Here is a 26,511-nt window from a genome sequence, read left to right on the forward strand (position 1 = left end):
AGTTCATTCACAACATTACCAAGTCTTCGAAAACCAATTACTGCCAGTTCATTCACATATTAACTTCTTATAAAAATCAATACTATTGGTTCATTTGCACTATTACTAACTATAAAACAATTACGGGTACTATTGGTTCATTCACAACAGGCATAACTGATTCACAATACTGCCTTTTATTTAATTTTAACTAAGACTATTAACTTTTTATAAAATCATGAAAATAATGCATGTAAGTTATTAATGCGAAATATGCAACCCATGTACTAGTGCAATAGTTACTTGACATACATGTATCATAACATGAAAACAAAACCCACAGTGGACAAAAGACAACAAAAATTCAATCAAAACATCTTGTGCATAGATCTGTTAAAATTAAAACATTATATTACATTAAGGGACTGAGTTTGCAGCCATTGTAAGATGTTTGCGATAACAGAGCCTTGTTGGCAACAACTATTTCATACTAAATACATTTTCTTGTTTAGAATACCAGTGTCTGTATATCGAATGTGTTTACGGTCGTATACTAATGTTTGTAGCACTCAGTTTTTACTTTAATTTCTGATATATATTTTTTCGTACGTGCGAAATGATTGGGAGGTAAAATCTGGTTTGGGCTCCTACAAGCATTAGGACAACAACAAACACCTTGTAAATACAGACACTGATATTTTAACTAAGAAAATTTATTTAATTTGTATGTTACATCATCGAAAAGGCTCTATTGGTCTGAAACATTTTACAACGGTTGTAAACTTAGGACTGTCCCTTTAACACAAAGTAATTATTATGTAACAGATAAGAGAGAAAACAAATTGGAAAGACATACATACAGAAGTGAAAATGAACAGTTAATGAGTTGATGTTGTTTACACTAAGAACCGTAATTCATATTAATATTGGGATGTAGGTTGGGGTTTTTTGTTGTGAATATAAAGTGTATATCTTAAATGAAAATAGTGTACACTTATAAATTTTACGACTTGAAGCTGGGCATGAATCTTGCAAAATTTACATCCAGACATTTTTTTTCCACCCAGTTTACATGTGGTGCTCTTCTTACAAAATGGAAGAATTGACTACCAACTGACAAAACATGGCCAACTTCCTTTGGTGTGAATGTTAGAAACAAATGAAATTTGTTTTGTGTAATAAATGTGAAATAAAACTAAAGTAAATTTAGTAAAAAGAACTCAGCATAGTTGCATATACCAAGCAACAATTTATGAATATATATTTCATTGAGTGCTGCCCCTTCCCAATAATATAAGCCATTACTGTTCTGATTTTCAGCAGGGCTGGCCAAAAGTAATCTTCCTCTGGGCCCCAGATAAGTAAACATTTGCTCGGACAAGTAAAATGTACAATTCAGTTGTCTGCCAGGCATCCGAAATTTCTGAACACAAACTGACCCTCTATATATCTTTTGTTCACTTACGATTTTTGTAATTCCATAGTCTGCAGCAAAAAACCCCACAACTGTTTATAACATTAGTATCTAGCACGTTAGCAAAAGGGATAAGTAGACTCTTTGTAAAGTTAATTTTCACTTTATCGTTGTGAGCTCGCACAACACACGTGACGTAAAACAAGGCCCGAGAATTCGCACTGCACGTAGTAGAGTTTCATATTACGAAATTAGGTTGTCCATCTGCATATTTTCGCATTTGTTTCACAATTAAACTGATGTATTAAATGTACATGCAATTAATATTTAATTGACTCAATGTTAAAGAACAGTGAGAAGGCGTGCAGGAAAATTTGTAATAGGATCTATGCAGTCTCTGACTGAGTCTGTGTGTCGGACTCACATCAATAACACTAAACGTCAGAATTTCTAAGGAAAACCGAGGGTATACTCCGCCTGAAATTTTTTTTTTTTTAAATGTCCTGAAATGCAATGCCCTGCATTCAACAAGTAAAATTCATCCTGAAAAAATAGAGGGGCATACTTTTTTAATATTTAAAAACAAAAAATCTCTTTGGTACACTTGTCTGTTATGACCCCGCCCCAAAATAAACAACAAAAAACAAACTAATAATAAAAAATTAAAACAGAAATTAATGTTATTCACTGTGAAATCATTAACTCAAAGTAGCATATTTTCGATGATCATTTTAAAGTAAAGGGTTAAAGTTTTATTTTTTAAATCATGAACTTATTTCCAATTTTCCTTCATTCCAATAGCAATTTTAAATTTTTTTAATTTTACATTCACAAATTAATGGAAATAAACATTTAGTAATACAGGGATTATAAGTGTTTTGTATGATGTAAAATCATTTTTATTTTTGACAGGCACGGTCTAAAAAACCCATTTAATTTCAGGCTTGAAGTTTTGGATGTAAATAAATAGCAATGGTAAGTAATTTTAATGTAGGAAGTAAACCTCTTAAAAAGACAAAGTATACCTTTTAATATTAATATTATATATATGTCTCTGATAATTAAATACTGGTAATAAAAATTAATAAAAATTTATTAATAACTCTATAAACGATGCGGTACTGAATGTCTGAATTTTCTTCTGGTTGATTTTACTTACGTTTTTCATTTCTTATTTAAATTTTTTTTTTTTTTTAAAGAAACTTGCCATTTGTCCGGGAATATGCTGGTCCCATACTAAGCTCATAATGAGCTGTCTTGGCCCTCTGGGCTGATCTTTCCAGTCACATGCAGCATGAGTGTCAATCCGGCTTTAAAAGTGGGGGGGGGGGGGGGGGGGATGTGTTGGTGTGTGTGTGTGTGTGTGTACACTGTGCGTGTGTGTGTGTGTTCAACGAAAAAATGGGGGGGGGGGGGACATTTATATAGATTGTCCCCTGGCGTTGAAAAGTGAGGGGGACGCATCCACCCTGTCCCCCACCAATCGACACCCATGAGATACGTTAAGACTATTCAATGAAAATAAAGTGAAGTCAACTGATGCATGATCATGATGTAATTGTGACATACAAAAACGTGCATTCATTGTACCATACAAATATGTATGTTACAAATACAGTTGAAGTAAGAAAAAAAGAAGATTTGTTTTTAAAATCAATTGATATTTAAAAATGGGTTCATTTCATTGAAATGAAATTTTGATTTGAACTACTTACATTTTGGGACGAGTTAATTTTTGTGTGGGCAAATGCAATTTCAGTTACTTGCCTGGCGGGCAACTGAAAATTTTAGGATATGGCCAGTCCTGTACAGTATAGTTTGTATAAATGTTTTACCGTTTCATCCGAGCAGATTGCTGACAGCTGTGTGCCCATCATGATTGCAGTGAAAATACCAAAGAGAATTCCCTCGAACATGAGAAATATAAGAAAGATGGTTGTGGCAGGAGGTGAAACACCGGAACATTCTGAAACATGGAACACATTCATCATCACTACACTGTGAAACATTCTGAATGGCCATACAGCAATTATAGAACACTACAGTGTATGTAAGTTGATTCAAACAAAGAGATGCTCAACAGAATGTTACAGAATCACAGTGACAGTGGATGGCTGTGGGGCTAACAAGATTGTTATCTAATTTTAAAGGTTGGAATGTTACATGTGGAGAGGTGGGTACAAAAATGTCTCGATTTTGCATTACATAAAATGTCATGTAACTGTAGAATGGCCCCCATATTTGGTTAAAGAGTCAATTTTTTTTAATTCACTCAAGCTGCTTAACTCACCTTTCCAGTCTCTTCCAATACAGATGATGAAATGATTGACAGCCATATATAAGGCATGGCACGAGATAAGGCAAATATACAGCTGAAAGAAAAACAGACAAATATACAGCTGAAAGAAAAACAGACAAATATACAGCTAAAAGAAAAACAGACTAATATACAGCTGAAAAAATCACAGACAAATACAGCTGAAAGTAAAACTAAAAAAATATATAGCTGAAAGAATTTTTTTTTTTTTAATTATTTATATTAGTTAATTAATCAATACATTTTTAACTCTTTAACATGCATTGAGAAGAACATTCATAGATGTAACTACAAACCAAGTTTCATTGATTTGTGAAAAATGGAGCTACATGTAAGCATGAAAAGTTAACGCTGGCACCATTGCTATCACCACTATTGCCACCATCAGAAAAATACACATGTAATACCATTATCTACTACCAGTATAACAAAATAAAGAAACTAAATTTAATTACAATTTTTATATAGTTTTTGAAAGATCATTGGGTGGGATTTTTTCTTCTAATTATTATTATTTATGTTTTTTAAATTATTATTATTATTTATTTAATCTTATTATATTTTATTATTTTGTGAAAGGGTTTATAGATCAATCACTTGAGTGCATGTTTATATAAAAAAAACTGTTACACCATGCTGTATTTAGTGTCTTCTGATATAGTAAACAGGTCTTGGCCATTTAAATCTCCCGACTTAAATACGGAGAAAGAATGCTAAATGTTACAGACCTTACATACACAATTTTCTAAATCTAATTTCAGAGTCTGAAGGAACAATTGCAGGGAAATAGCAGTTCAAAACAGGTTTAAATTACTCAAAATATGACAGAAGTTGGTCAGTAAATCACATAACTGAACAAACAAAATCAGATTTGCTGTGTGGTTTTTGTGAAAAACTGCTTTCTGTGTTAAAGTGTTACATACATGTACAGGTACAGCACGATGGCTGGAGATGTCTCAATTCTCTTTTCCACCAGTCCATATAAAAGTCTGTTTGTTTTGTTTAACGACACCACTAGAGCACATTGATTTAATAATCATCGGCTATTGGATGTCAACATTTGGTAATTCTGACATATAGTCTTAGAGACGTAACCTGCTACATTTTTATATTAGTAGCAAGGAATCTTTCACATGCACCATACAAGAGACAGGATAGCACATGCCGTGGCCTCTGATATAAAACAGTCATGGGGCACTGGCTGGAACGAGAAATAGCCCAATGAGCCCACCGATGGGGATTGATCACACACCGACCTCGCATCAAGCAGGTGCTTTACCACTGGGCTACGTCCCGCCCGCCACCAGTGCATATACATGTAAGTTCATTTATTATACAGGCAAGTAAAGTCAAGACAAATGGTCCAGGAATACTTTCACTTTTTTCAGTACACACAATTTCAATCATGTATTCTGGTGTGTTTGGTTGTTGTTTTCGTTGTTGTTTTGTGTAGGGTTTTTTTTTTTTGGTTTTTTTTGGAGGGGGTGTTGTTGATTTGATTGTTGTTGTTGGGTTGGGTGGGGTGGGGGTTGTGGTTGGGTTTTGGTTTTTGTTTGTTGTGGGTTTTTTTGTTTTGTCTTTTGTGTGGGTGTATTTTTTAACAGTAACAGTTGCTGTCAAGTTTAAAACTGATTAACAACTACTACATGTAACATTTTAACAAATCATGATGTGATACTGAAAAAAATGCCCCCCTTCCTCTCCACCTCCCCCTCCCATATTAATGATTGTAGGAATGTTAATGTCACCCCAGCATAAACAAAACAATTAGCATAGTGTCAAAGAACGTGCAAGAATTAATACAAACTACTAATTTAAAATTATATGAAAACCACAAAAACAACTACATACGCCTATATTTAAAAATAACAACAAATATGCAAGTTTTAACTAGCCATAATTCTTAATTCTGCTGCCATTGTGAGAACCAATGTTTCAATCCACCAGTCATAATGTAATTACTGTCTCAAGTGACATGCTGCTAGTAGCAAAAACTATTATCTAGTTCAAAAAGGCAAATCTGATTACAGACACGTTGCTCTTAGAAGTTAGATAATACCCACAAGACAACAACTCCTCTCTGTTCCAAACTGCAACTAATTCATTTAGAAGCTGTAGTTTTTTAAAACCGAGAAGATTGCGCATTTCTTTGGTAACTGCCATGATTTACAACGACAACCTGTTCAACTGCTGGTGACAACGTGAAGAATTATAAACACCACTGCGAATTCTTCGTATTAATTTTTTAAAACTCACAGACGGGATGCATCTCGGTTGATCGGTTAGTTTTCTTTAACCACTACACAGGTTCATTGTGGCGGCTGTCTTTAATGAAAGAATAGTTAATTTTATCCTTGGAGGTTTCTTTTTCATTTAATTGTGAAGAGGAAGGGGTTTTTTATTTCTTCTTCTGTCTTTTTTGTTTTTTCACTTAGTGTGAAGAGAATTAAATTGCCTACTCATTAGATGAGCGCAAAGACTCTTGGGGAAAGCCACTTGAGAGACGTGCTACTTTTTATAGTGACAATTATTTCTAAGTGATTCATTTAGTTGCATTTTGGTAACAACGCTTGCTTCTTCTTCCTATTGTCTCACTGTATGCTCAAACAACTTTATCGAGAGATTTGCATTAAGAGTTATAAAAATATGTCAAAGTGTTGTAGATAGATGGATGGATGGATGGAAGGATGGAAGGATTGGTGGATGGGTGGATGAATAGGTTATATGGATGGATGATTCAATGGTTGTGTTTTGGTGGGTGGAATGATCGATCGATAGACAAATGGATGGGTTAGTGGATAGAGGGGTTAGTTGTAAATGGATGGATGGGTGGTGGATGAATGGATGAATGGATGGATGGGTGGATGGATGGATGGATGGATGGATGGATGGATGGATGGATGGATGGACTGACAAATGGATGGATAGATGAGTGGAGGGATAAACTGATGGGTGAACAGCTGGACGAATTAAGTAGTGGACATATAGATGGATGGGCGGACAAATGAACAACTATCATGCAAAGGTGAAACTAGCACTAGACAGTAAATGGAGAAAACTCTGGAGTGTTTTGAAAGGTTGGTGGTTACCGAGATATTCTCATTAAAGAACAGACAGTCCTGAACGCTTATTACAGGTGCTGTTACATTTTAGAATTCTCAAACTCTTGACAGGATTTTCATTTGTGAATATGTATGGATGTGTGTTTGGGTGTGGGACCAAGAAAGAAGTTGACAGAAGGGATGGGTTGAGAGGGTGGATGGACGACGACACCGACAGACAAACAGAAGGCTCGTCAAATGAAAGCAAGCTAGCAGACAATAACTTACTGTAAAAAGTACAAAATATTTCTGGTTATATTCAGCTACACAGTTGTTCACCCACGGACAGTGGTGATCCATCTTCCGGATACATCTCTGACACACGCTGGAAAAAAGAAACAAAACAAAATAAACAAATACAGACTTTCATTTTTGAAAAACCCAGGAGTGAAAAAATTGCACTTCTCAAAATGTCTGAGTTAGTTAAAGTTAAAGTTTGTTTTGTTTAATGACACCATTAGAGCACACTGGATGTCAAACATTCGGTAGTAAGGGATTATTTTTATTTTATTTTTTTAAATATTTATTTTTACTGTTTATTTTTTCCTTGACCATTCCCTTGTTGACAAATGTCAAGCCATGCAAAGGGAGAAGACATGGGTTGTTACAGTAATTACATACACAATTTATACACACATAATGTAGTGACTACTTTATAGGCAGAATTAATTAAAATGATATATTCACAAGGACCTGGATTTTAATAAGTATCTAGAATTATAAATGCTATATGAAAATGAGAGTGAGAGAGAAAGAGAAAGAGAAGGAAGGTAGAAGAAATATGCACAAACATACACACACACATACGTGTTTTGATTATGTACATATTTATCATTATTTATAACAACATTTCAGTGGTCTGTAAAAAGAAGTAGGATATACAATAGGTATACAAATATGAAGGTGTTTTACTTCACATCAATTCCACGTGACCTGCTGGGGCTGATGAAAACAAATGGATGAACAAAAGTGATTTTAAGATTATATATCAAATAGAAAATTATACATTGCCCACTTAGTGACGAATTTATTAAAGCAGTTTTTACTGTAGTGAATGTTTTTCAATCAGGTATCTTTGTTTAACTTTGTTTTGGAAATGAGTAATGTTTAACTGTACATTTTGCACTTTGCATTTATATATAAATAGTTAGCTAACAGTAATAATAAATCATAAATATTATCTGTTTTAGTATTCTCTTTACATCCAAATATATCATCATGTATAATAAGTTCAAGGGATAAATTTAGGTTAAATATATGATTACAAGATTTTAATAACCAATTCAAAAATTATAAATTCTATAGATTCCTACATTTCATGACAAAAAGTACATATTTCACTGTCAATAAGTTGTAGTTTATAAGCAAACGTGTTAGTAGCCAGTATTCTGTGTAATATCCTATGTCAGAACCATCTTACTTTTATTTCTCGATTGTTAGAATTGGCTTTAAATAGATTACAGACCAGTTAAGGTTTGAAGTGAAATGAAGTTGCCATTTTAGTATAGCAGTATTTGGAATTTTCGATAACGTTAACATGTAATAATATAGTTTTTAGCCTTTTAGTATAGCAGTATTTGGAATGTTCGATAACGTTAACATGTAATAATATAGTTTTTAGCCTTTTAGTACAGCAGTATTTGGAATGTTCGATAACGTTAACGTGTAATAATATAGTTTTTAGCCTTTTAGTACAGCAGTATTTGGAATGTTCGATAACGTTAACGTGTAATAATATAGTTTTTAGCCTTTTAGTACAGCAGTATTTGGAATGTTCGATAACGTTAACATGTAATAATATAGTTTTTAGCCTTTTAGTATAGCAGTATTTGGAATGTTCGATAACGTTAACGTGTAATAATAATAGTAGTTCTTAGCCTTAACGTGTAATAATATAGTTTTTAGCCTTTTAGTACAGCAGTATTTGGAATGGAATAGCCTTTTTAGTATAGCAGTATTTGGAATGTTCGATAACGTTAATGTGTAATAATAATAGTTTTTAGCCTTTTAGTATAGCAGTATTTGGAATGTTCGATAACGTTAACGTGTAATAATATAGTTTTTAGCCTTATCTAACAGAGCAGGGTTACCTCTGGCAGTCGCCAATAACTTCATGTAATAATTGAAATTTAAAAAATAAAAACTGTCGATTTGTGCAATTTTTCAAGTTTAATAGACAATTTGGCGAAATATTTTGCTCACCCAGAGCTAGTCCTGTAGAGCAAAGTGTCCGCTGAACCGGAGAATCGTCTAAGGAACAATTTTTTTTATAAGCACTATCCCACAAACAGGACAGGACATCCCACAGCCTTTGATATACCAGTTGTGGTGCACTGGCTGGGATGAAAATTAGCCCAATGGGCCCACTGACAGGGTTCGATCCTAGACTGGCCGCGAATCAGCTGAATACTTTACCACTCAGCTACGTCCCACCCAAGTCGGCATTAGAGATAAAGTGAAGTGCCCCACAATTGATATGACAAGGGTGGCCGTATGTGCTGTCCTGTCTGTGAGAAAGTGCATATAAAAAATCCCTTGCTGTTAATGGCAAAAATGTAGCAGGTTTCCTCCAAATGTGTCACAATGACCAAATGTTTGACATTCAATAGTCAAAGATGATTAATACACCAATATCCTCCAGTGGTGTCATTAAAGAAAACACACTTTATTTAACTTCAAACATTTGTGTAATACAATGTCACCGATGTCCATGATTCTTGGTTAGAAGTGTGGAGCTCTTTTACAGGAAGATAATAAATAAAAAAAACTAAAAAAAACTTCTGGCTCATTGTGTATGATTTATATGGGAGTCATGGCCACGACATCTGACACACACAAAGGTAAGACGTTTGTCATGATGGGGTCTCCCACCACACTTCACCTTCTCAACACGCGGTGCAATATGTAACACTTATTTCGGCAAAAACAAGCAAAACCAATTTCACAATGTCCATATCAAGTAATGAACTCGGCCATTACAGGCAAAAATACTTAGGAGAATCAATAGTGTTTATTTAGCGGCTAATTACAGTGATTGATAAGAGCCGTTACACACGACGTCGGTGATTGGATATGTACTGGGAAAGACATAAACGCTGGCATTAATTACAGACCGACAATCTCGGCTAATTAAAGTTTGAAGGGGAAAAAAAAAAAATTAGAATCAAAAACAAACTCCCAACATTTTGGGGAAAAAAAACAGACATTGTCATAGTCTGGTTTTGGTGTTAAATTTATAACCAAATTTCATTTTAATGCAATTCATTACAGACCGACAATCTCAGATAATTAAAGTTTGAGGGGAAATTTTTTTTTTTAGAAGAAAAAACTAACTCCCAACATTTTTGGCAAAAAAAAGAGACATTGTCATAGTCTGTTTTTGGTGTTAAATTTATAACAAAAAAAGAGAGAGAGAGAGAGAGAGAGAGAGAGAGAGAGAGAGAGAGAGAGAGAGAGAGAGAGAGAGAGAGAGAGAGAGAGAGAGAGAGAGAGAGAGAGAGAGAGAGAGAGAGAGAGAATTATAAACAAGTTACCAGTTATTATAAAATTTATATCCCGAGTAAAATAATTTTTACTTGTCACGAGCTTTAGCGAGTGACAAGTGAAAATTATTTCACGAGGGACATAAATTTTATAATAACTGGTAACTTGTTTATTATTCTATTTATTACCCAAGCTATTTGGGTTTTTAAAGCCTTTATTTTTTATATAGTCTACATCGGCTACACGTCCATGTATACAGAAACAACGTACAATGTAAACTACTTTACTGTTTTGGGTATTGCTTTAACTTTGTATTTTATTCACGGTTCACAGATAATTTTCAAAACCCAAAGTTCTATATATTCTGAAAAAAATGTAAAATAAAAAATCTATAATGAATTGCATTAAACTACCATTTTATTACAAGTTTAATACTCAAACCAGAAATACATAAACGCAAACGCTTTAAACTACGCGACGTCAATGTGTGTGCTTTGCCAAATCGTGATGACGTCATATTTAGTACCGACAAGGTGATTGGTTTGTTGGCGTCAAATCGTCCAATAGTAGTGTACGTTAAACCAATGCTGAGAAATTATCATTTTTATTTTCCCCATTATGAGTGCCTGCTGGGGTAATAAATATATATATACTCTTCAAAAAAAGTAGGTGAACCTGAAATATTAATGTTAAAGGGACATTCCTGAGTCTGCTGTCATTTTTAAGATGCTATCGACTAACAGAGACTTTTTAACGATTGTAACTACGTATTAAATATTTTTTTCTGCATAAAATATTAGTGGCTGTATATTAAACGTATTTCTGGTCGTTCTAATATTTGTACTAGTTTAATTTTCATTTTATTTCCTAAAATATATTTTGTTCATACGTACAAAGTTATTTTAAGACAAAATCCAGTTTGGGCTTCTTACAAATATTAAGATGACCAGAAACACACTGGATATACATACACTGATATTCTAATCAAGAAAATATATGTAAGTTTAATCGTAGAAATATTTTATTAGTCGAAAACATCTTACAATGCAGCAAACTCAGGAATGTCCCTTTAATATCAACTATTAGACCTAACATATGTTTTGACCACAGACATCCTAGTAAAGAACATTCATGATTTCAGATGAGTCCCTATTCACTTTGGACTTCCTTGACAGGCGTGGTCGGGTCTGGCGACGATGAAATGAATGGCATGCCAATGTCACAATGCAATTTCATGACAGATTTGGCAGTGGATCGGTTATTGTGTAGGGTGGTATCACTATGACTGACAGAACCGCCCTCCATATTGTGCAAGGAAGGGTCACTGGGCAGTACTACTGGGACAACATACTGACATCCTTTGTTGTCCCGTTTGCTAGGCGTGTGGGTCGACGTTTTGTTTTTCAGGACAACAATGCCTGTGCTCACCATGCACAAATTGTCAATGCTTACCTCCAGCAACACAACATCTATCGAATGTCATGGCCAGCAATGAGCCCAGACCTTTACCCCATTGAACATGTCTGGGACATGATATGGAGACGTGTGCGTGAACGTCAAAGACCGCTGACAACGTTAGCAGAACTTGGTCAAGCGGTGCAAGAGGAGTGGAACAGACTCCCACAAATGGCCACTGGGAGACTCATACGCAGTATGCCTCGTCGAATGAATGAATATCTGACACATCGTGGCGGTATCACCCATTACTGATAAAAAAAAACATCAATTTTTATCATATAACCATTCTCCACAGCTAATATACCTTACAATTTTGGCCATTGTAATTCTTATTAGAGTTCCCCTACTTTTTTTAAGAGTATATATGTATATGTGTATGTGTATGTGTATGTGTATGTGTATGTGTATGTGTATGTGTATGTGTATGTATATGTATGTATGTATGTTTCTATCTATCTATCTATCTATCTATCTATCTATCTACAGTCAAACTTCGTTAACTCGAAGTTGAAGGGGACTACGAAATAGTTAGAGTTTCTGGGAGTTTCAGGGAGTTCGAACCCCAAAGTGAAACTGTATTGTAGTATTATCATTTCGTTGATATTGGAAGACATGTTTGCTGCTCCATCCCTGTCCCCAACACACAGATGTTAGCACATTCCTTCTGTGTATTTTCTCTTCACACCCTTTCTTTCTGTCTCCAATCTGGCTATCCCCCCCCCCCCCCCCCCCCCATTTCTGGGCCCTTCGCCAGATTGCTTGGATGACAAGAAAGCGTGACTATTAACCGATCTGGCTATCCCCCCCCCCCCCCCCCCCCCCCCCCCCCCCCCCCCCCCCCGTTGCCGGGTCCTTCCCCAGATTGCTCGATCTCTGATGTATCAGTTTCTAACATAACTAAATGACTAGTAATGAATCATTTTGAATTCACACTTAAATAGCAAATAACAAATTTGACATGATTCACTCGTTTAAGAGAAAAAACAAACAGTGTTAATTGTTATTACAACAGTTCTTTGAAGATTACAAGACTATCCGTACTTTGTGTAATAAGGCCTACTGCCGTGTACAAACGCCGACAACCAAATGCAGGCATGTAGGATCATTTCGTTCCGCATAGTCGGCGATCTATTATTCTGTAATTACAGCGTGTATATCATCGATAGCCGAGACCAGTCGGGGCACTCACGCTTGGCTTGGGTGACAATTCATTTTTCTTTAAAGTATTACCAGTACAGTTAAAAGGCTCAGTCACTCCACAAACTTCGAGTTTTGGAAGTGCAATATCCCTTTAATTTTTTATGGTGGGACCAAAAAATTACTTTGAGAGATAGAGTTTTTCGAATGTTCGAAGTTTGAGTGTTCGAAGTCTGTTATTACTAGTTTGTATAGCAGTTCGGCCGTGACCGCCGTTTCACTTTGAGAGATAGACGTTTTTGAAAGATCGAAGTTTGAGTTATCGAAGGTCGACTATATATATATACATGTGTATATATTATTATTATTATTATTATTTTATGCAACTGTCTTAAAATGTTTCTACCACAACTAGAAGGAGACTACGAACTGACTTCATATTTCATATGCACAGTCTGAGCCAAGATTGAGGAAGCCATGTCATGTTATGATATCAATTCCAAAAATGACGTCGTTACACTTATTACCCATGTGCTTCGTATGATATTTATTAACTTGGTTATGTTGAACCATGTAGATAATAAATTTGTTTAGGAGTTAAATATCGTCAGCATTGCTGTCGCTGCCATAAAGAAACAGTTAACATTAACTGTTTCGTTAAACACCACCAGAAACAATTCATTAACCTTTGTCTATCGTGTGTCAAACATTTGATAATTCAGATATAAATATAGTTTTAGAGGAGGCCCACTACATGTTTCCCTTAGCAGCAAAGGATCTTTTATAAATACACTTTCTCACAGACAAGATAGTACTTACATACCCAGGCCTTGACCATAACGTTTTTCAGTGGTAGCCCACAGGGCTACCAGGTTGTACAATCTGGTAGTCCTCAGTAAAAATTAGTAGCCCTTAATTTTAATAAATAAAAAATAAAAAAATAAAAATCATTTAATTTTAATTAAACATTTTGTTTTAGGATGTTTTTGTTTTAAATCATGAGCAGTATACTGTGAAATATACACTTATGTAAACTACATTAATAGCAATTTACATTACTGAATAAATATTTAATGACACTCCAGCACCAAAAATACATCGGCTATCAGGTGTTACCATAAATCAAACGTACAAAAAGTCTAGTATAGCCTGGCGGACTACCAGGTTTAGATATTTGGTAGCCCTAGCAATAAACTGGTAGTTAAAACACTCTGGGCTACCGCTAAGGTCGAACACTGCATACCACAGCCTGGCCTCAGACCACAATTAATTTCACTATATGTTTCTATATAGCCTTAGTGGCTATATCATTTTTATTAATATCAGCAGGCCCTTGGATTTTTTAATGTACCTTTGCCTGCCTGGGGGACACATACCCTGAAAAAGACAACCCCTGTTGTCCAGCTCTTTCTCCCAGCATATTGGTTTAAACAAACACACCCTCTAAACCAGGCCGGAGTACACCCATTTTACACAAAAAGCACTACTTTTGCATGGGCCGGAATTACCACAAACAAGTCTTCAATGTCAACAAGTTACACATGTTTACAAACTACATGCTCTCCCCTGTCACTTCAGTCAAACAGTTGCCACTTCATAGCTCTCTGCCATGAAATAATCATATCAAACAGCAGACTACTTGCGCGGTCAAATTTCCGGATTTTGGACAACCAAATGGGCAGATAACTGTAATCTGAGGCCAGCCTGGGACACTGGCTGGGACAGAATAGTTTTAAGAGAAAATGGGTCCACTTAGGAGGTTCAAGCCTATGACCCAAGTACCTCAGGCAAGCACTCTACTGACTGAGCTACATATGTAGATCCTGCTCCCAGAAATACCTGCATCGTGTCTTCTGCCTTCATCGAGGCACATTTCTCATTCCAGCCAGTGCTCCACAACTGGTGTAACAAAGGCCGTGTATGTACTATCCTGTCTGTGGGATGGTGCATACAAACGATCCCTTGCTGCTATTCGAAAAGAGTAGCCCATGAAGTGGCGACTGCGGGTTTCCTCTCTCAATATCTGTGTGGTTCTTAACCATATGTCTGATGCCATATAACCATAAATAAAATGTGTTGAGTGCGTCTTTAAATAAAACATTTCCTTCCTTCCTTCATCGAGGCAAGACAAAAAAAAAAGATTTAAAATTTAAAAAATCACTGCGATGTCAGATGAATATTCCCTTATCACCAGATAATAGTGAGAGATAATTCTTAGAAAATCCTAGAAAAACCTACCTCCGAGATGGTGGTAATGGTAATGTACTTTTGAAGAATTCTTTTCAAAATGGATTAAATAATCTAGCTTGACTTCAGACAGGCAAATTAAATTGGTTTCCTAATATTTGTACACAAGGTTAAAAACAGTGCGGCATTTCAGTTGAATGTCACATGCAACATGCTTAGGGTTTACTTAGGGGGGAAAAAAAAACAACTAAAAACTAACATATTCAAGATTAAAACTTCATTAAATCAAGAACCTGATTTAGTTCAGCGTTATGTGTAGTTAACTTGTAGTTGTAAACAATGTTGTATAAAGAATTTTGTAAAACCCACAAAAAACCACCCTCAAAACCCAAAAGAAAACAAAAAGATAAAATATATAAACACACACTAGTTTTTATACACTAAGGCATAATTTTTACTATTATAGCTGTTTTTGATAACTGAAATCATACTTTACTTACATTTTATGGTTTAGATTATCAATTTCCATACATTTGAAGTGTGTTTGGTCATCCTGGTGTTTTTTAATATCAGAAAATGCATTTGTCATATTTTTAAAAACGCACGTGCGTCTGAGAAGTATCAGTTATGGAGTCGAGTTTTAGTCTATTTTCAGAGGGTATTTCACCATTTCAAAGTCACAGACTCATGTTTCACTCACTTGTAACTTTATCCAAATGTGTTACAGGTTTGTAGATTAACTAAACTTAGTGTTAATTTTCACGGGTTGAAACTAGGGTCTGTCACTTTAAAAACCCCACAACAGAATGGCTTTTCAGGTAGTACAATACCAAATAACTTCCGGCTGGGTCAAAGTTCGAGGTGCACCCAACTTTTGATAGAGAAGTGAACACCACAAGTCCTGTGATTGGTTATAAATGTGAGTGTGTTGGTTGTAAAAAATAATAGTTTCATCTGGGTAAAATAAATGTGCAATTTTATTTCATCTAGTACCAATGTGTCAAGTAGCCTTGTGCTTGAAACATGTATGGGGTACCTGTAAAAAAAAGTACTCAAATTTTGTGCGAAACTAGGGTAGTCATAGACGCTACCCGTTATCTCAGAAATGAGCAGCTTGACCCCCATTTTTTTCTGATTCACTTTAAGTGTAAGGGGTGGTAGTATTTATATCCGTGGCGTTTATGTCGGTTGATACGTTGCAGGTAGGAGTTTTAGCCGTATATGTTACTATTGTCATCTATGGGATTTGATTTGGTAGTGTACACCCTATAGCACATATTCAGTGCATAATAAAAAATATTATGATTTTGTCATTTTATTTAATTAAACTATACTGGTTGATTAATTAGCCATCACTCGATCATGCAAGTTCACAATGACCTTGACCTTGACAATAATCTCTGTACATGGCTCTGAATGGAGTTTGAATCAAAGTTAGCACTGAAGAAAAGTTGGTTTTGGCCTATAATTCATACTGTAAAGATTTCAATAATTTCTTTTTACATGGTATTTGACTTGCCATATACAACTGCTCTTAAATATGGTATTATATATAGGCAACCTGAACTAAGATTTTAATAGCAATTTATTTTTATATTAAAAATAGCATGTGCCAATAGTGGGTTAATGTCTTTAGTTTCCATTAACATTGTTAATTTTTTATGTATGAAATTCTGAAAACTCAAATTTGTAAAGAAGTTGATTTTTATTGTCATTTTGACATATTTATAGGGTGCTAAGTTATATTTTAGACAAATTTGTAGTTTTATGCAAAATTTAAAGTAAATTTGAAGAAAAACTTTACCAAAAACATAATTAAATTTGTTGTCACTATTGTGCCTTCTGTTTTTATTTGTACATAACAATAAGGTTGTTAAACATATACTTAGATCTCCAGATCATTTTTGTTTCTTAATAATCACTTAGTTAGCTCTCATGAAAAGCATTTTGAGTTTATACTAGATTCAGAACCAATTTTTTCAGATTTGATTATCTGCCTTGGATTAAGTTGATAATTTATTTTATTGTTAAAGCTGTATTACCTAATGTTACTAGCTAAATAAAATGCTGGATTACAGATTGTAGGAATACATCTAATGTACATATTGTATTCATCCGGATTAGAAAATAATGCAAGAAAATAGATGTTCGGGTAATTTTGTCATTTAAAAATAGTTTTTTTTCGGTAATTAATCAAAAATAAATATGTTAAAGCTGCATGATTATTCCAGATATCACAACTATTAAAACCTCCAACTACAGTAGGCTATAAATAAAATATAGTCAGGAATATTGGTGGCTGCCATTGGTTTTGATGGTTCATTATGAAAATCAGCATGGCCGATGGATTTGAAATTCCCACACCTGGTAACTTGAAGACACCCACACCCAGCATACAGGATTTTCTCCCAACACTAATGTTCAGGACATTAAGTCATTACTTCATACAGGTACAGTCATGTTTGTGTTTCCTTCCTCAGACAGTGTATTTTTTTAATACTGATATTTCTTTGATGTGCCTGTTAAGGTCTTCATAATCTAGGGGTCAATCAAGTGCATGTGTTTTAATGGAATTCTTTAAAGGGGTAGAGGTACTCTGACTATCTTTGTTGTCTCTACATATATACCTGAGTACACACACCCAACTGAAAGTAAATATCTTCAGGAGTTTTATTTTAAAACATTTTGTTGTTTAATATGACATATTGCATTTGTACAAAACTATATGCAATATATATGCTTTTTGAGGGGTACATTATATTAGGTTGCACTGTAGAAACAACAGTTTCAGTGAGGTTGTCAGAATACACCAGATCCTGGTTGTCATAAAGACACATAGCTGGACACTTTTTGAAAAATGTATGTTATCAGTATAGGTAGTACAATACCAAATAACTTCCTGCTGGGTCAAAGTTCGAGGTGCACCCAACTTTTGATAGAGAAGTGAACACCACAAGTCCTGTGATTGGTTATAAATGTGAGTGTGTTGGTTGTAAAAAATAATAGTTTCATCTGGGTAAAATAAATGTGCAATTTTATTTCATCTAGTACCAATGTGTCAAGTAGCCTTGTGCTTGAAACATGTATGGGGTACCTGTAAAAAAAAGTACTCAAATTTTGTGCGAAACTAGGGTAGTCATAGACGCTACCCGTTATCTCAGAAACGAGCAGCTTGACCCCCATTTTTTTCTGATTCACTTTAAGTGTAAGGGGTGGTAGTATTTATATCCGTGGCGTTTATGTCGGTTGATACGTTGCAGGTAGGAGTTTTAGCCGTATATGTTACTATTGTCGTCTATGGGATTTGATTTGGTAGTGTACACCCTTCAGCATTTAATGGTGCCCTCAACATATTTTTGTTTATGGTCATAAGGCACAGAATATGAATTAGGATCACACAAAACAATGACAGAGCAAACCCACCGTCACCATTTGGTGGGCTACTCTTTTTGATTAGTAGCAAGGAGCTATTTTCACAAAATGGGGCAAATAAGGGTAAAGACATTGCAGCTTCAATATTGTCCACAAAACAGCATCTAATGTAAATAAACAGGGATGCACATAAAAAGCATCGTAACTTGATGCTTTGGATATGATATTTGGCCATGTAGATGCATTAGAAAAGCTTGTGGTTACAATTATATACCCAAAACGTCCACCCTATTATTGTGTACAAAAGCACATTGTTATGGAATTGCACAATTCCCCAAAATACTAAGCAATTTAATTCTTATTGTCTGTCCCTACTGTTAGTTTAATAAAGTATCCTGGAAGCATGAGAAAGCCATCATTTACATTTTTTTTTCATTCAGTAGATCTGTTTTTAAAAGCTATTTGCATTATTACATTACTGAAGCATATTGCAGATGGCACAAATACCATGTCATGTGTCTCTTCCGTTATAATTTTTCTCTTTACTGTTATAATCTATGCTGAATAATGGAAATAACAGATTTGACACTAACAGTTGTAATTATATAAATTTATAAAAGTATTTACAATTATTTAATTTTCTTTGCTATTAATAAATTAATAGTAAAGGGTGTATACTACCAAATCAAATCCCATAGACGACAATAGTAACATATGTGGCTAAAACTCCTACCTGTCGTGTATCAATCGACATAAATGCCACGGATATAAATTATTAAATACTACCACCCCTCACCCTTAAAGTGAATCAGAAAAAATTGGGGGTCAAGCTGCTCATTTCTGAGATAACGGGTAGCGTCTATGACTACCCTAGTTCCGCACAAAATTTGAGTACTTTTTTTCACAGGTACCCCATACATGTTTCAAGCACAAGGCTACTTGACACGGTGGTACTAGATGAAATAAAATTGCATATTTTTTTTACCCAGATGAATTTTTTTTTTTTACAACCAACACACTCACATTTATCACCAATCACAGGACTTGTGGTGTTCACTTCTCTTTCAAAAGTTTGGTGCACCTCGAACTTTGACCCAGCCAGAAGTTATTTGGTTTAGTACTACCTTTAGACAATTGTTTATTACTATGCCTTACGATTACAGGTAAAAACAGAAGCACGAAATATTTTTATGTACAAAATTATACATCTCTAGTTTTGATACTTGAAATTATGCACCACTGAACATATCTGCTTTAGATATTTTACTATTAAAGACGAAAAACAACATTTTATATATTTTTTAATTCTTTATCCTTATTTGCCCCTTTTTGTGAAAATAGCCCATATGCATTATTCCACAAAAAGGATAGCAAAATACAACTCCTTTGTTACTTCAGCTGTGAAGCACTGGTTTAAATGAAAAAGCCTACTTGTCCTACCGATGGAGGTTAATCTAAGATCAGCAGGGCTTTAGATCTCATTAATTTGAGCACAACAGGGTTGGGAGGGGTTTTTTTTTTTTTTGTTGGTGTTTTTTTGTCTATTCTGAGTACATCACGGTCTTTTTAGTGCAGCAATGTTAACAAGTATTCTGAGAGTACTGCTAAAGGAACACATATATCCCATACCAGGCCCAAGACATTTTCGTATCTCCTAATTTCAAGGGTCATAACTCTATGAAAAAAAAGTAGAAAATCACCATGAAAGTCAAACTTTGGTCTGTAACAGTATATGATAATGTCATACACAAAATATCAGCTCAATATCTTAAAGGGACATTCCTGAGTTTGCTGCATTGTAAGATGTTTCTGACTAACAAAATATTAAACTTACATATCAAATATATTTTCTTGTTTAGAATATCAGTGTCTGTATATTCAATGTGTTTCTGGTCGTCTTAATATTTGTAAGAAGCCCAAACTGGATATTGTCTTCAAATAATTTTGTACATAGGAAAAACAATAATTTAAGAAATAAATTTATGAAATTTACGCTCGTACAAATATTAGAATGATCAGAAACATGTTCAATATACAGCCACTAATATGCTATGTAGGAAAATATATTTGATGTGTAATTACAATCGTTAGAAAGTCTGTTAGTCGATAACATCTTTAAAATTGCAGCAAACTCAGGAATGTCTCTTTAAGGCATGGTTGTGAAAAAAATGTCTGGACAACTATATGTGGGAAAGACGGACAGAGACAAACCTACAATGAATAATAGCTTGTAAAGAGTTATACATATTCAGAAATGTATTTCATGTCATTTTAATGCAAGTACAACTTAACATTCCATTGATTTTGAGGTGAAATATTCTTAGCTAGGACAGCATGTCTATACTTGTTTTAATTTGGGCTTGCTTATTTATTCATAGTTGTAATAACGTGAAGTCAACAGTTTTCGGCTAGTTAGTTTACAAGCTGAAATCAACAACAAGCATTTAACATGACACAGAAATCAACAACAGCAATAACATGGTACAAATTACAAAACTGTTGGAGGTAGGAAATTGATGGGTTACTTTAAAAAAAAAAAATAATAATAAAAAAAATAATAATTAAAAAATAAACAATTCTAAATTAAAACCAACATAAAGAATGCTATTTTAAACAAATAATGAAAAAGTATCAGCTCTCAAATTGTTATTTGAATAAAAAAAAGGAAACAAAAGACAACACCCTCCTAAATATCCACCAACCCCATATTTTTTTATGTTTCTTGATTTAAGCCTATAGACCTGTTGAAAAATTAAAGTAATATATTAACTGGGGATACAGTTTTGTCATTCAAATTTATTCCAGTTTATACATAATTAGCTGAAAAAGACACATTTTTATAAAGCTATTCATAAACTGACGATCAAAAGAATGTATACCAATTATTTTTTCAAAGTATTAAAAACAACACAAAACACAAGTTGATGCAAATGTTATATTTTGAAAGTATAATAATTTGGCTATAAATAAACACGAGTATACTCAATAAAACCCATAAAATGATAATATCACACTTCACAACAGCACTAGGGATGAAATGTGCGATTTCATAAAGGACCACTCATAACGAAGGTGAATAAATTTGACCACAAAGAACATATTTCAATAGTGTGTATGTCCACCATGTGCAAGTATGCAAGCATGGACACGATGTCGGACAGATTTCCGTCAATGATAATAAGGTCTGTCCGCTGTTGGCCACAGATACCGTCCCAAACCATCAGAGATCCACCACCAAACGGTTCAGTTTCCTGAACACAGCACGGAGCTGTTCTCTCTCCTGCATGTCGGTATATCCGAGTCCTGCCATCAGCTCTGAATAACTGGAACCTGCTCTCATCAGAAAAGAGTACACGTTGCCAGTTCCGATGTTGCCAACGTTGAAACTGACATGCCCAATGTAAACTTCAAATTCGATGTTGCCTCATCAATGTCATCCCTCTGAATGGTCGATAGGCCCTGATACCATGCTGTTATAGTCGACGACGTATAGTGTGACGACTGATGACATGTTCAAGGCCAGTCGCTGCAGATGACGTCATAGTGAGGAATCTGTTATGTAAGTGTAAGATGCGGAGATGGCGGTCCTCGTTGGCTGTTGTGACGCGGGGTCTTCCACTTCATGGTCTGTCTGCAGTCCTGCCAGTCACCCTGTAACACTGTATCAACCTGGTGATCATCAATTTTGTGCAATTCAGGATTCTTGCCACATAGGCATAACTCGCACCTAACTGCACCATACCAATAGCTCTCTCTCTTTCTTCAGCAGTTAGCCTTGCCATGTTCTCTGGTGTTTTACTGTTGACTGAGGCATGTTCTAAGCAATGGCACCCTTTTTTACACCCTTATGTGCACGAGTATCATGTTTCTCGTGCAGTATAAATTTGATGAATAAACTCATTTTGCACATGCGGCATCGCCCAAACGCAGCAATGTGCAACTATTCGTCATTGATTACATTATAACGAACAATATTGGAACCTATCTAACCTTCCATGAACGTGTATTGTATTTATTTATAATAAAAATAATTGGTATACTTTCTTTTGATCATCAGTTTATATAAAAACTCAATACAGTACTGAGCAAAACAATTTTGACTAAAACAATTTCATTATGGCTAATAAAAATCCCATTTGGCTAACTGTTTGGCTACAGGCATTTTTGACCCAGGGGGAGCCCTGGGGAGCCAGGACCCAACTTCTCCTTCCTTATCTACCCAATTTACCTCTGCCTCTTTTCCTTCTGTTTCAACGTTGGACCTCTTCACATTTTATGTGACACCATCATTGGATTCTTAATATTTGTGAAGGTTGCTGCAAGTGGACAGCACAACGGTTGGATCCGCCGGGGATCTGGGTGATGGGGTTTGGAGCTCAGTAGATGTAGTGGGCTATAGGGCGTCGGCGGTTTCGGCCATAGGTTTGGTTTAGATCTGTTCTAAGGTCCCACCCGCCCTCTCCCGGTTTCCCTGATGGGTCATACTGAAGTTCCAGATATGAGCAGTTATCCTTCTTTAATTACCCAGTAAATAAACCTGTATGGCTCGGGCCCAACCTCTCCTTCTTTCCTCCAGGACTTAAATTTCTCTTAATTGTAATTTATATTTTATTAATTTTATCTTTTTGAACTGCACACTCTAAAATTGGCGTCTAAAATATTTAATTTTTAAATTATTTAGGGTTATATTGTTATTTATTTTTGGACATGCGCTTTTAAATTTAAATATTATTAAAGTCCCTAGTCCCAATTTTGGTTTAAAAATCTAAATTGTCCCTTAGTATTCTGTCCTGGACCAAGCCACTGGCTATCCAGAGACTTGGCACGCGACAGAGATGCCTGAAACCTTAGTGGTTTATGGGCATGTTAAAAATACTCATTCACTCACACACCATGGGGAGCCCAAAATTACTTTCTTTGAACTAATTTCAGAGGAATGGTGGGGGATCAAGAGAGACAGCTACCCTTAATTGGTGAGGTCTGGAGTATGGATGTGCTGAATATCAAAGGTAAATATGAGTTTTTGGAATAAATTAATAGTTTTGATGATCCTGAAATGTGCAACTTTTATTTTAAGTATGGTATTTTTTGCAACCGATTGGCAGTTCGCGTCAGTTAAAAAGTTGTGCCCTGAAAATTAAATGGGTTGCGTGAAATATTTTAATTGTGAGAGATCTGAAAATATACTGGATGATGCTGATATGATAAAGTACCATAGTCCTTTACCCTGCAGCTGTCATCACTTTACTTTATACCAAATGCTGTTACAGTATAATAACCCAGTCAGAAAACACACAATTGGTAATGCTCAGTGGGCAGGACGTAACCCAGTGGTAAAGAGTTCACGTATTTTAGAAACATTTATATGAAGAAAATCAAAGCCTGCTTTGAATAGAAGACAGAGTCTCAAAGCATAGCGAAAAAAACATATAAGCCTAGGTCTCTGTTCAAAGATTTATGGTATATGATTTACCACAGACATTTCAATATACAAGTGTGAGAGTAATCCATATATATGCACTATATAGCATTAACCTATTGACCTGGTATCTACATGTATGTAATAATACTTACATGTAAATGGCTTTAGGTGAAATGATTCATTTTTGCCTCTCAGTTTTTTAATTCTTTGTTCTAGAGTGCCATATAAATCCAGTATCTGCAGTTTCTGTCTTGCAATATTTGTCAGTGGCATGCACATCATAATATTGATATTTTACAGTGAAAACAGGCAAACCTGTACAAGTTAAAACATTATTATACAGGTTTGACTGAATGTACATGTATCTAGGGATGGTGTCATGTTAAATATTGCAATTTAACTTCAAACACAACAGTTAAAGTTAAAGTTTGTTTTGTTTAACGACACCTCTAGAGCACAGGGGGCAGGACGTAGCTCAGTGGTACAGCGCTCGCCTGATGATAGGATCGATCCCCGTTGGTGGACCCATTTGGTTATTTCTTGTTCCAGCCAGTGCTCCACAACTGGTGTAACAAAGGCAGTGGTATGTACTATCCTGTCTGCGGGATGGTGCATATAAAAGATCCCTTGCTGCTAATCTAAAAGAGTAGCCCATGAAGTGGCGACAGCGGGTTTCCTCTCTCAATATCTGCGTGGTTCTTAACCATATGTTTGATGCTATATAACCATAAATAAAATGTGTTGAGTGCGTTGTTAAATAAAACATTTTCCTTCCTTCCTGGTAATGCTCATGCTGTATAGACTTTTATTGTCATGCAGCAACAATCACAACACACCTAAACTACAACATATGGTTTCTTATCAAGGGGACACAACTACAATTTTATGAAGCTAAAGTAAATAAAACCTGTACAACAGAAAGATGTTTCATGTGTAGAGTTACATGTAGCCAAACAAGTCTCCACAGCACAGCTCCATTATCTGGGTTCATATTAATATATGGGGAGGAGCATAGCTCAGTGGTAAAACGCTCGCCTAATGAGCAATTGGGCTATTTCTCGTTCCAGCCAGTGCACAACAACTGGTATTTCAAAGACAGTGGTATGTGCTATCCTGTCTGTGGCATGGTGCATATAAAAGATCCCTCACTACTAATGAAAAAATTTAGCAGGTTTCTTCTCTAAAACAATATTTCAGAATTAACAAATGTCTGACATCCAATGTTTAATAAATCAATGTGCTTTAGTGGTGGCCTGGGGGGTTTTCATATTAATACAGAAAGTACACACTCTACACACAGGCATCGAAATAAGTCGAGAACGGTCGTTCAGGTTACCGGGAGGTTACCACATGTAAGAAAAGTCGAGAACGTAAACCAGAAAATGCATTCTGGTCTTCTGCGTTTAATTTTCTCGTAAGGAATTGCATCGATGTTAGCATGCACTTGTGCGATTGCAAGCAATTATAGTTTAGTCCGCGTTTAAGCAGCGTCCACTAGATGAATTTACTTCCGCATTTAGTTTTCTCATACGAAATTGCACCGCTGTTTGTGCGCACTTGTGAAATTGCAAGCAGTTTCGGCAATCCATGTTTAAGCTTCTGTCGCGGGTCAGGCCACTGGCTATTTAGAGACCGGACCCGCGACAGACATGCTCAAAACTCCAGTGGTATATGAGCAAGTTAATACATATCGGTTTCGGTTTCCACGTTTAAGCAGCGCCCACTAGATAAATTTACTTCCGGATTTCATTTCTCATACCGACGTTCGCACGTACTGATACAATTTCAGAACTATTATTATCTTTCATTGTTATATGATAAAATACAAGGAAATAGAAAACAGAATTATTTTTTTTTCATCAATTTATTTATTCATTTGTTCAGTTATTAAATATGAGTCACATACTTGTAAAGAATTATATGTAATACATTAAGAACAGTGATAAGATAAAGAATGAATCATAAATACATGTATACTACAATAATCATCTGGCACACATACAAGGACGTTAAAAGTAGTAGTAATAGGAATTCAGTTCTAACTTTCATATAGTTGTGGTAACCTATGGGTTAGCAGGCTATATTTTGTGGTAACCTGTAAATGGGTTACCAGACACAATGCTTATTTCGATGCCTGTACACAGACTGATCTGCAATAGTGAGCTCTAGCCTGGTTCAAACAGATGAACTTGGGATAAATATACTGTACAGACTGGCCTGCACTCTCTCATTTGATACTGATGTACTAGATAAATACTCTACACAGAATGGCCTGCACTCTCTCATTTGATACTGATGTACTAGACAAATATACTGTACAGACTGGCCTGCACTCTCTCATTTGATACTGATGTACTAGACAAATATACTATACAGACTGGGCTGCACTCTCTCATTTGATACTGATGTACTAGACAAATATACTGTACAGACTGGCCTGCACTCTCTCATTTGATACTGATGTACTAGACAAATATACTATACAGACTGGGCTGCACTCTCTCATTTGATACTGATGTACTAGACAAATATACTGTACAGACTGGCCTGCACTCTCTCATTTGATACTGATGTACTAGATAAATACTCTACACAGACTGGCCTGCACTCTCTCATTTGATACTGATGTACTAGACAAATA

The 26,511-nt window shown here is 35.3% G+C and overlaps 1 protein-coding gene across 1 annotated transcript in view; it reads right to left on the reverse strand.

Annotated features, from left to right (window-relative positions):
* LOC121387965 (palmitoyltransferase ZDHHC3-like) overlaps positions 1-26,511 on the reverse strand; it is a 55,956-nt gene that overhangs the window by 22,435 nt on the left and 7,010 nt on the right. Inside the window, exons 4-6 of the mRNA XM_041519148.1 lie at positions 7,040-7,136; positions 3,684-3,765; positions 3,229-3,359 (exon numbers count right to left, since the gene is read on the reverse strand). Of these exons, the coding sequence (XP_041375082.1) occupies positions 3,229-3,359; positions 3,684-3,765; positions 7,040-7,136 (310 nt within the window). The remainder of the gene's footprint in view (positions 1-3,228; positions 3,360-3,683; positions 3,766-7,039; positions 7,137-26,511) is intronic.

The sequence above is a fragment of the Gigantopelta aegis genome, chromosome 14 (genome assembly GCF_016097555.1).
Source record: "Gigantopelta aegis isolate Gae_Host chromosome 14, Gae_host_genome, whole genome shotgun sequence".
NCBI classification, from domain to species: domain Eukaryota; kingdom Metazoa; phylum Mollusca; class Gastropoda; order Neomphalida; family Peltospiridae; genus Gigantopelta; species Gigantopelta aegis.